General features: G+C 45.8%; 1 protein-coding gene across 1 annotated transcript in view; it reads right to left on the bottom strand.

Moving 5' to 3' along the window:
• The window catches only part of LOC111860399 (guanine nucleotide-binding protein subunit beta-4-like), an 11,520-nt gene extending 1,285 nt beyond the window's left edge, over nt 1–10,235 (bottom strand). The window contains exons 1-8 of the mRNA XM_072700085.1: nt 9,808–10,235; nt 2,712–2,819; nt 2,549–2,587; nt 2,009–2,115; nt 1,187–1,250; nt 886–1,048; nt 392–458; nt 5–197 (exon numbers count right to left, since the gene is read on the bottom strand). Of these exons, the coding sequence (XP_072556186.1) occupies nt 5–197; nt 392–458; nt 886–1,048; nt 1,187–1,250; nt 2,009–2,115; nt 2,549–2,587; nt 2,712–2,768 (690 nt within the window). The 5' untranslated portion in view covers nt 2,769–2,819; nt 9,808–10,235. The remainder of the gene's footprint in view (nt 1–4; nt 198–391; nt 459–885; nt 1,049–1,186; nt 1,251–2,008; nt 2,116–2,548; nt 2,588–2,711; nt 2,820–9,807) is intronic.
• Between the last annotated feature and the right edge of the window lie 79 nt (nt 10,236–10,314).

Below are 10,314 nucleotides of genomic sequence, written 5' to 3'. Positions count from 1 at the left end.
CGGCATTGATATCAGACACGTGGCCAATGAAGGACTGCCGGCACATTCCATCGCGGATGTCCCAGAGCTTGGCAGAGGCGTCACAGGCACCAGACACAAAGGTTTTGAAGTCTGGGCTGAGGGACAGGCTCATGACGTCACCGGTGTGACCTGTGAAGGAGGTGGTCTGCTGGCCGGTCTCAATATCCCACAATGCACTGCAGGGCAGATGGGAATGCCATTCAGATGAAGAGAGCACATGCAGAGCTCACGTCGCACATTCCCGATCCTATCTTTGATAACTTTGATGTGCTTCCAAGCAGGCAATATTAAACAAACTGACTAGGGCAAGCTAAATATTTTAAATACCACATACTACATAGTGTAAACGAAAATAACAAATTTAACAAACCAGTTGGTGTCCCCAGAACTAGTGACAATTTGGTTGTCATCCAGAAAGCGACAGCAAGACAGATAACCTGCAAGGGGGAACAAGGAATGAAAAAATAGAAGGAATCATTTCCCCTGCGGAGAAAGTCTGTTTGTTACAGAGAGGCCTAGTTATCAAAGAGCCGTGCTTCCCAATCTGCTCTTTGGGGACCACAGTCAGTCCACATTTTTGCTCCCCCTCAGCTCCCATCCGTGCATCCCTGTCAGAGGGTCCCCCCCCCCCCCAGATCCGGCCCCTCACCCGTGTGCCCGGGCAGCTCTCGGGTCACCCCCCCCCCAGATCCGGCCCCTCACCCGTGTGCCCGGGCAGCTCTCGGGTCACCCCCCCCCCCAGATCCGGCCCCTCACCCGTGTGCCCGGGCAGCTCTCGGGTCACCCCCCCCCCCAGATCCGGCCCCTCACCCGTGTGCCCGGGCAGCTCTCGGGTCACCCCCCCCCCCAGATCCGGCCCCTCACCCGTGTGCCCGGGCAGCTCTCGGGTCACCCGCACGTTGCCCTCCCGCGTCTTCAGGCTGTAAATGGAGCAGATGTTGTCTAATCCGCCACACGCCACGTAGCTGCCAGAAGGGGCGTAGGCGCAGGTCATCACCCAGGACGACCTCAGGGGGATGGCGTGTGTCTGGGGGGGGGGGGGGGCGGAGAACAGCCATCAGAGCCCTCCGACACGAGGGGGGCGAGAGGACCCCAAAGACAGGAGTCTCAGGAACTTGCACAGGTATCTGACACACGTCACAGAATACACTGACCCAACACTCACCTTGTTTGTTGTGTAGCTGTCCCATATGATCAGTTTTCCATCTTGGGAAGCACTGACCAGTAACCTATAGGATTAGACGACATCTTATCAGGCTACTGGTTTATTAGAAATGTAAATCAAGCACCAAGAGAAACTGCGCCGTGCTCTAGAGCCGCGCAGACTTCAGGAAAGACCACACCTGGGTTTTTAATGAAGGCTCAGCAGCAGCCAAGAGCCTCATCTGCCCCCCCCAGTGCCCCCTCCCCCCCAGTGCCCCCTCCCCCATGCCATCCTCGCAGTCGGCGCACCTGCAGATACTACCCACACCAACTGTGCCATGTCATGCAATATTCACGAGCGCGATCTGTCAGGGCCTGTGCAGTCAGGAGGGAGGGGCGCCTCTCCCCGCCCACCCCTGCAGCGAGCAGGAGGAAGTGCGGCGAGCCCCGTCCGCGGGGTGAGGCAGCGTGCAATGGGGGGCCCCAAATGTCAGCCAAGGCATATGAGACAAACACAGGGCGCTTCTCCCACTGTAGGTCATCCAGGGGGCGTCTAAAAACTCATATCTCCTTCCCCTTGGGGCAAGGCAACTTAAAACGAGCCGTTTTCACACTCGGGGAGATATAATTAAAAAAAGAATATCACCAGCAGAGCTGTACTTTAACAGACAGAGTTATCAATAATTAACGATTTTAATCCCAGCTCAAGTGTGGCTGATTCACAGATATGTGCTACTTAATATTTTACTCTTTGTCAAATTATGAAATGAGACTGAGGTCTGCATACGATTGGCCTACAGAGACAGAGAGGGCCAGTCGAATCGAGCCGGAACGCCATACTGACCTGGAGTCAGCTCCCCAGTGCATGGCGTAGATTTTTGCTAGGTGTCCTCTCAGTGTACGTCTTGTCCTCATCTGTATTCTACCCACTGAATCCAGACCAGCCGTGATCTACCGTGCAGAGCAGGACATTACAAGTCAATCCAGATGCTGCAAAGCCGCTAAATTCACAGCTCTTCTCGGATTTCGGTGCAGAACATGTCAGCAGTTTATAAACTAGAACACTAAGTGGAATACATTTCATTTACAGAAAGGCAACATTAGGCCAGTAGGGAAAGTGTCATGATGTTTCCCTTGAGTACACGATGTTCTTTTGGTTCGAGGAAGCGTAAAACTGCAAGTCAGTTGCACCATGGCTGCTTCTTCTATAGCAGTGTTTCCTAACCAGGTCCTTGGGGACCCACAGACTATCCACATTTTTGCTCCCTCCCAGCTATCAATAATCAAAACGTGGACTGTATGCGGGTCCTCAAGGGCCGGATCAGGAAACACTGTTCCAAGGAATCGCTCAAAAATAACCCACATCCCACCCTCAAGTCCTTACCTGTGCAAGAGTGGAATCGCTACACGCTTTCCTGGCATGCTGAAAGCAACAGAGAAGCAGGCCGGTTGCATAAAATGGATCTCAATGGATCAAAAAAAAAATAATAATTTTAAATGATCATTTTAGGTAATTGTAGGTCTGCATCTGCAGTCAGTCCTCTTACCTTGATCTGATTCCTCAGCTGCTCTGCCTCTTGTCGCAGCTGCTCCAGTTCACTCATGGTTCAGTCCGGCCAGCAAAACCGACTGACTCATGCAAGGTTGACAGGCACCTTTCAAAACGAAAGCCAGTGAAGATTCCTGTTGGCAAGTCAACGTTTAGTATGTCAAAAGGCAGCCCAATGCATATGAAACCAAGTCTGCAAACGGCCCAAATCTCACATCACAGGTTGGACCAAGTGGTTGCAATAACATTTTAAACCTGCAAAATTAAAAAAAACGTGCAGAAAAATCACTGCCAAATAAAATTAGCAGCTCCACCAACAAACGTGAACGGGAACAAACCGTACAAACTGTACAGAGTCTGCTTGGGTCATTTCATGCCTATTTTCATGAAGAGCACTGCTTACTGCTTACATTTATTTGACCAAACAGGCCAAAAACCCTCAAGTTATTCCAAAAATAGGCACTTGCAACAGATGCTTCAGCTCATAAAAATCAAAGGGATAATAAAAATTTTTTTGCAGTAACTGTAGGAAGATTTTGGCTGAAAACACGGACAGCAGTCAGTGAGATGAACTTTGACTAAAATTGTATGTGTGCCATGAAGAACATTTTCCATCATTACTTACACACACACACACACACACACAGCAGCTAGAGTCATGAACAATAATTTTAAATGTACAGAACAGAACCACATTAAGGAAAAACATTTCAGCGTTTCTGTCTGACCCGGAGGCTGCGTGGAGACCAGGACACAGGGGACCCCAAGACGGAACATCTGGCAACACGGCAATCCTGCATGGTCAACACCGAGGCCCCTTATAGCAAGGAGGCAACACCAAAGAGCCACATGACCTGAGATCATGTGCCTGGCTTTTAGGGGGGTTGCCCATCATACAGCCACTGGATCTTTCAACGCGGTTTGCATAATGATTTTGCCTCAAAGCCTCTGACATTAAGATGAGACAATGCATTATAAAGGTATTGATTAATCTGACAAGGATCAATTTACCTCCCACAACTTAAAGATGAAGTGTAGTAAGTTTGTTCATTCACTTTGCTACTGTAACTGTATCTTCAGTGGAAGAGTCACCCGATAATGTCAGATTTATGGTCGGCATACAAGGTCGAAACAAATGCAGCTCCATATCAAGACCGTACTTCTACTGACAAATTTCATTACTGCTTTGCTTATTAACCAAAAAATGACTCATTGGTAAATCCACACAACATCTTAAAAAGGAACTGACAAAAGCAAGCTGTTCTACCAAAAACAAAGGATTAGGTTTTCAGACAATCGCAGATTGAGAGGCCTTCATTACTGGCTAAAAGGTGTGGCAGGTGTGAGCTCATAATTCCTGGGGCCAGGATGTCTCAGAGATGAAGTAAACTGGAGTAAAAATTGATTTGTTCTTCACTAGGGCTATTCTACGAAAAACGCTCAGTAACAGAAAGGTGTAGTAGTGTTTACTCGTCATTCACCTGTACTCAGCTCTGTGCGATGCGATGGCTCCAATCAGGGAATGAATGAATTATTTATCATTATTACTGATCAGCAATTGACAAAAGCCCTTTGCTGGCATGTTAAGAAATGCCTTCTTCCTCCTTTCAAAGCCCTTAACCCACACATTGGGAAATCTATGCAGAACCAGAATGGAATGAGGAAATGGCTATTTAAGCCAAAGACGACCCTGTAATCCTTCTACGCGCATCCAAAAGATCAAGCTCTGAAAATAAAAGCTTTCAGGTTTTATTTCTGGAAGCAGGAAATATACTGGTGTTTCATGCAGAAGAAAAATGCTGTTAAGGCCAAAATTCCTCAACAGTGCACCCTGCCGCTCTCACAGCCAGTATAAACAAAGAATCTACCAACAAAATTTCTCCCGACACAGAGCTGGCTGAGGAATTCTTCAGGGTCTTGGATGAAGACTGGGACGCCAGCCTGCCGGGAGAGCGAGGTAATTGGCCCAGCGCATTGTTGCAGGACAGCACACAAAGGGGGGGTCTGTATGGCGTGTGACAGCCCCGCTTGGCACGGCCTCGCACAGCTAAGCGTCACCACGTCCGCTTGCCGGTGACGACAGTGGGCATTTGCTTCACCCCATATTCTGACCGTTCCCGCTGGGATGCATGGAGGACAAACTAGCCTCAGGAAATTCATACTGGGATTGTACAATCAGCTGCTAAAATGGAAAAAAAGGGCACTTCTGCCTGCATTATTCCATGTAAACTACAGTGATTTCATTAAACGGCTCAAAACCACTGTCGTAAAAATTGCATAGTAGTGTAAAATGTGTTTGGCGACCTGCTGAATACAGAACCAGGCACAGCCACAAGCACGTCAGGCAGATTGTTCCCGGGAAGCTGGCATTCAGACAAGAAAGCCAAAGATTACCAGGTTTCTCTGACCTACGGGGACGCCCATTGTTTCTGAAACCCTTCGGGGCAATACCCCATAGCGTAAGCATTCAAGCCTCCTTTAGCGGATGCCCCGCGTCGAGACAGACACGATACTGTGAATGCGTGTGCAGCGAGGGAGCAAGAGGAGGAGAAAAGGAGGAGCGGCAAGAGTACCGCGCGTAACTAGGGGGATGAACGTTTTTAAATCTGCGCTGCCCTGGCTGAGAAAGAGAAAAGGAGGAAGCCTTCCTCCAGCAGCGGCATCGGCTTGGGGCCTCGGGCTTCCGCTACGAGTGCCGGGTTCAAGGCCCATATGGCGCATAAAAACAGGAAACAAAAAAGGAGAGAGAGAGATTAATGTAGTACCTCCTCACTGAATGGTCTTTTTGGGTCAATTAATGAAAAATTGAAGGTTTAATATGCATTTAACTTGGGGGGGGGGGGGGTGAGCAATGCCTTCAGTCTGATTCATCCTGATATTTCACAGTGCTAGACTGAAGGGCACATCCTATACTTTCAGTGGCCAGAATTGGTCACATGATCTCCGAACAAAAAACCTGATCAGCTCCTAAAAAACAAACAAAAAAAAAAAAAAACACATTTCACAGCCTATGCCTTTAAAATCCACCAACAGACACAAGTTAAAGATGTAAGCAAGTGAAAGAGTGGTCTCAGTGGAACAGATACCAAAAGCAAAGCTTCACCATCATTCACACATCGAACCGTAAACACCTCCACATTTCAACATAAACACAGAGTGAGCGTGCGTTGAAAACAAGCCTAATGTGATCTCAGCGCAGCTTCACTGGATACGAGACACATTCACTTCCTTCTACCTCACTCTCAGTTCTTTTCTCACAGGTATGCAGCTCCCTGGGCCAGTTCTCAAGTTAATCTAGATACCGGCTGAAGACATGGCCGACGAACAATGAGTCATTTGTTGAAAACCATTCCAATGGTCAATGGTCACAGTAAACTTATGGATTCCCTGGGAGGTGGAGCCATTCGGAACAATGGCCATAAAGACTCTTCCGGAATGCTCAAGCCTAGCAGAATCTGCATTCACCAGCAGGGAATTCCCCACCAAGATACATTGTGCTTTACAATGTAGTTTCCCTTCTGGCAGGATACACACATGCCTGGCTCACTGTGACTCTTAACCACAATTTCATCTCTCACAGGGATAAGACGCTCAAAGTGCTGCAAAGCCTTTTTCAGCTACTCAGTAGCCTGGCTAGAGGGGTCAGACACTGAGGAGAAGAGGAGAGCATCGCTTTATTCCCGTCGTCTGTGCAGTGACGCCAGCTGTGTCACTCTCAAACAGGAGTGTTAGACAAGGTACAGACTGAAAGTCGAGTATTAACTACACACTGGTGAACACCGTGGTCCCCCTGCAGTCTGAGTCCTTGATGTGCCCAATAAACCAGCTGTTGAATCAGTCAGGGCTGACTGCTGGATACATGTGCTACCAGCGAATGACCAGCATGACGAAAATTAAACCTAAAAAAAAAGGCCTATGCTGTATAAACCACAATAAGGGAACGCTTAGTCGAAGCTGTTCAGCGCCACAAACCGAAATGCTATGACTGTCGATTGTCCATCGAAAGGTCTCTTCTCCCTCCCAGAGAACTAAATTTACATCATGCTGTAGTCGTATTAAACGCTAGCCACCTCCATTCAGTAAAAATGGGTGGTCTCTAACATTTTACCGAGGAAGGTTCTAGAAAATCTAGAATCTACTTCTAGTTGGGAAGTACTTGGTGTTGCTCTTGATGTCCTGCTGGAGGCTTATCAAACCTTTTGTTGATTGCCAACTGTTCTATGTTACTATTGAAGTTTGCTTGGTGAATTTTTAGTATTCAAATGGGTGCCATTGTTTGTTGGCGGCCGTCTAAGGGAGGGGTCTCCATCCTCAATTTAGAAGGAAAATAATCTGGGGATCTACGTGTTTGACATGAGTTTATATCAAATCGGTGGGGGGGGGGTTAACATTTATTCTCCTTTCACATCCACTCAACAACCTGCTGTGACAGAACAGTGCTTATCATCCGAGATGAACTCGAGTTCACATTTATACACAAAGTAATAAACTGAAAGATCGGATTCATAATAAGTGTTATGCGAGCTATTCATTGGCTCCCTGCTGGGGTGGGGGGTGGGGGGGGCGTAAATATAAGATTTGACCATTTCAGGACACAATGTTTTGTTTTACAAAACCGAATGCGTGTCGCCATTAAGTGTAAACGTCTTAATTCATACAGTATATATGAGCATGTTGTTGCTAGGAAATGTGTGCATGAGGTTAGTGACTTTTCTCCATTTAAAAACAAGCTGACTGGACCATGCCAAACCTCCAAACTATGACACACAACCTAGACATTTACAGTGATTATTATATTACAGTGCATACAACTCCAGATTCAGTATTTGGAGCATCACCAAATAAGCAGAGTAATTTTAGGATGCAGGCATCTGTTTTTCAGAATACTGTTCCTTCAGAAGAGAAGTGTATCCTGAACATAATGAGGGACTAGAAGGAGAGCAACCTGCGAATATTTAAAGTGGAGAACCCACCCCCATAAAAAAAAAAAAAAAACATAACCAATACCAACTTGACAAGAACTGATTGTTCTTATGCTTTTAAATATCAAGTATTTTAGTAGATGTCTAAAAGAATTTAACAGAGTGCCAGTGCATTTTAAACAGATGCATTAACTGGCAATTTCTATGAAAAATATTTCAGCTAAATTAAAATCTGACATCTACACTCAGCACAGCCATCTAGAAACACAAGACTGAAAGGGTTAGAAAAAAATACAAGGAATGGCACCATTTTACCTCTGTTCTACAGCATGTGGAATATCGGATTGCACAATATTAAGAAAAATGCTTACATGAAAAGAGCAGCGTATTACAGAAAGCTCTTGTCTTGCCAAGTGTAAACCGGATGGATTAAGAATCACTAGGCCTATATAAAATACATCATAAACGAAGATATGCACACATTTGAATCTTCTGTAATCATAAAAACAAAGGTTCGTATGTACGTATTCGTATGTACAATAGTTCATTAGTTTGAACGCTAGTGAGGCTCTTGGCATGGCCTTATTTTAATTAAAACACTTTTGAAAGGTTTCTTTTAAGTCATAAAGTAATAAGTACATGTACTTTTTGTACAAGAAGGTGAAACCGTAATTCAAGTTTTATCAAAATATATACCAGAAAAACTAGTTTCCAATGAAACTGCCAAGTCGCATTAAGACTAGTACGTGAGTAATACTCTCCCGAAGGACAAAAGAGAACACGCCAAAATATTCGTATGTACAATAGTTCATAAAGCTGCAAAAAGCCGGAGCTCCAATAACTGGGAAAAACAGCGCAAAGGGGGATAGGTTCAAATTTGAGAGACCTGAACTTCTGTAGGCAGGAACATCGTGACATTTCCCGTACACTGGAAGCCTGCATGAAGTGCAAAAAGACAAATAAGTCTACAAACCGAATTTAAAACGTTGCATTGCAGCAGAAGACGAAGGTGCTGTACACACCTGCTCAACACGACCCATCAAACACGGCTGCCAGTTAAACTCGCGCCGCAGTGTTTTAAACCCAGACCCATGCACGACACAGTTTGTATAGAGGATTTCAACTTGAAAATATTATTAACAGCTACAGATCTGTTATTGTGATCACGGGCATAGGACCCGAGGGGTGGGAGGGGGGTGTGCACCCCCAAATATTTAATTTGGCTCCATTCACCCCCCAATGAACAGACCTTTGTATTTAAATGAAGTCGTGCCCCCGACATCGAACACTGATTGTGGTTATTTGCAATTACTTATATTTTAACCTCCACTTTCAATATTGAAGGTGCTGAAGTGGAAATCCCAAATAAAGCTGAAACGAATATCACCTATATAAGAATGCTGCTTAAAGGAAAAGGCCATATGCAAAAATAAATCCTTATTTTCCAGTCCCCAATTAAGAAGAATCCGAAGTAACCCGGTGTGCATGCGGCTCTCATTCCAGAGGGGCACAAAGTGAATGAATGATATCGCGGACAAACAAAACAAGCAGTACTTTAGATGGATGTCGGTAAAGCGGCGTTAGTAACAGCAGAAAGGCGGCGGCCCTGGGAGAGGCGGCGCCGCGGAGCTGCCGCCCGACAAGCGGCACCGTGTGCGGAGAGAGCCGAGAGCCGCCGGGCTCCGGAGCTGGCGGGTCCGAGGGCTGCGATCCACATACGCCGCCACACACACCTATTTACAGCAGCAACTTTTCTCAAATGGAGACACACACACAAATATATATATTATAAATATATACACACACACACCGCACGAAATGGCAGCTTGTTCTCCAACTTACTCTCACAACGTACTTGTTGCCTCCGAAGGCGATATCGGTCATTATCACAAGGCTGCGTTATAATAACCGAGAAATCCGACCATTAAAAGACAACGACAAAGAAAAGCTGAAAAAAAAATCTTTAAAACAATATCAACAGCTCATTTTCAGGACTAATGATGTGAAGCACATAAGTGGGTAAAGGTTTGCCAAAAGACAAAAAAAACACACACTTTTCTCATCATACCGTGAAGCACAATACGTTTTTGTTGTTGAGTGTATTTTGTGCAGCGAAGCAGGAAACAAATGCGCCAAGAAAATGCAAACAGACATTAGATTGTACTTTATTACCTGAAGTAGAGTTTCTGGGCGGTCCGCAGTCTTCCAGCCTACCCGTAAGTGTCCCCTGTCAGACTGCACACATGGCCCCTATAATAAGTCAGAACGTAAAATATTTCAATTAAAGAAATCTTTGTAGATTTAAAGGGCCAGTCAACATTGACTCAGGCAGGATTTGAGTCAATCTTCGCCCTGCTATCTAATCACCACACCCATATAGAAACTGGGAACATGGCAACAGCCTACGCGGAGGGGAGCCTGACAAACAGTGCCATTATTTTAAAAAACAAATCTCCTTTCGCTATACACCACTTAACCTTAAATGGTCCCCTAAGACGTATTTGTACTTCTTTTCTCGGTGTTTCCCGTTTCCCCTTTGTTTATAGCGGAGCAAAACAAGTCGCTGTGCCGAAATAGTTGGTGCCACCCCGAAAGTTAATGGTATTGTCTATCAGCTGCTTTTAGAGAAAGAAGGGAGGACGGGAAACAGGAAACGACTAAGACCGGGGTAATTTAGAA

This window comes from Paramormyrops kingsleyae, chromosome 15 (genome assembly GCF_048594095.1).
Source record: "Paramormyrops kingsleyae isolate MSU_618 chromosome 15, PKINGS_0.4, whole genome shotgun sequence".
NCBI lineage: Eukaryota > Metazoa > Chordata > Actinopteri > Osteoglossiformes > Mormyridae > Paramormyrops > Paramormyrops kingsleyae.
Note: the sequence above shows the minus strand (reverse complement) of the source record. Positions and strands in the feature narration are given on the sequence as shown.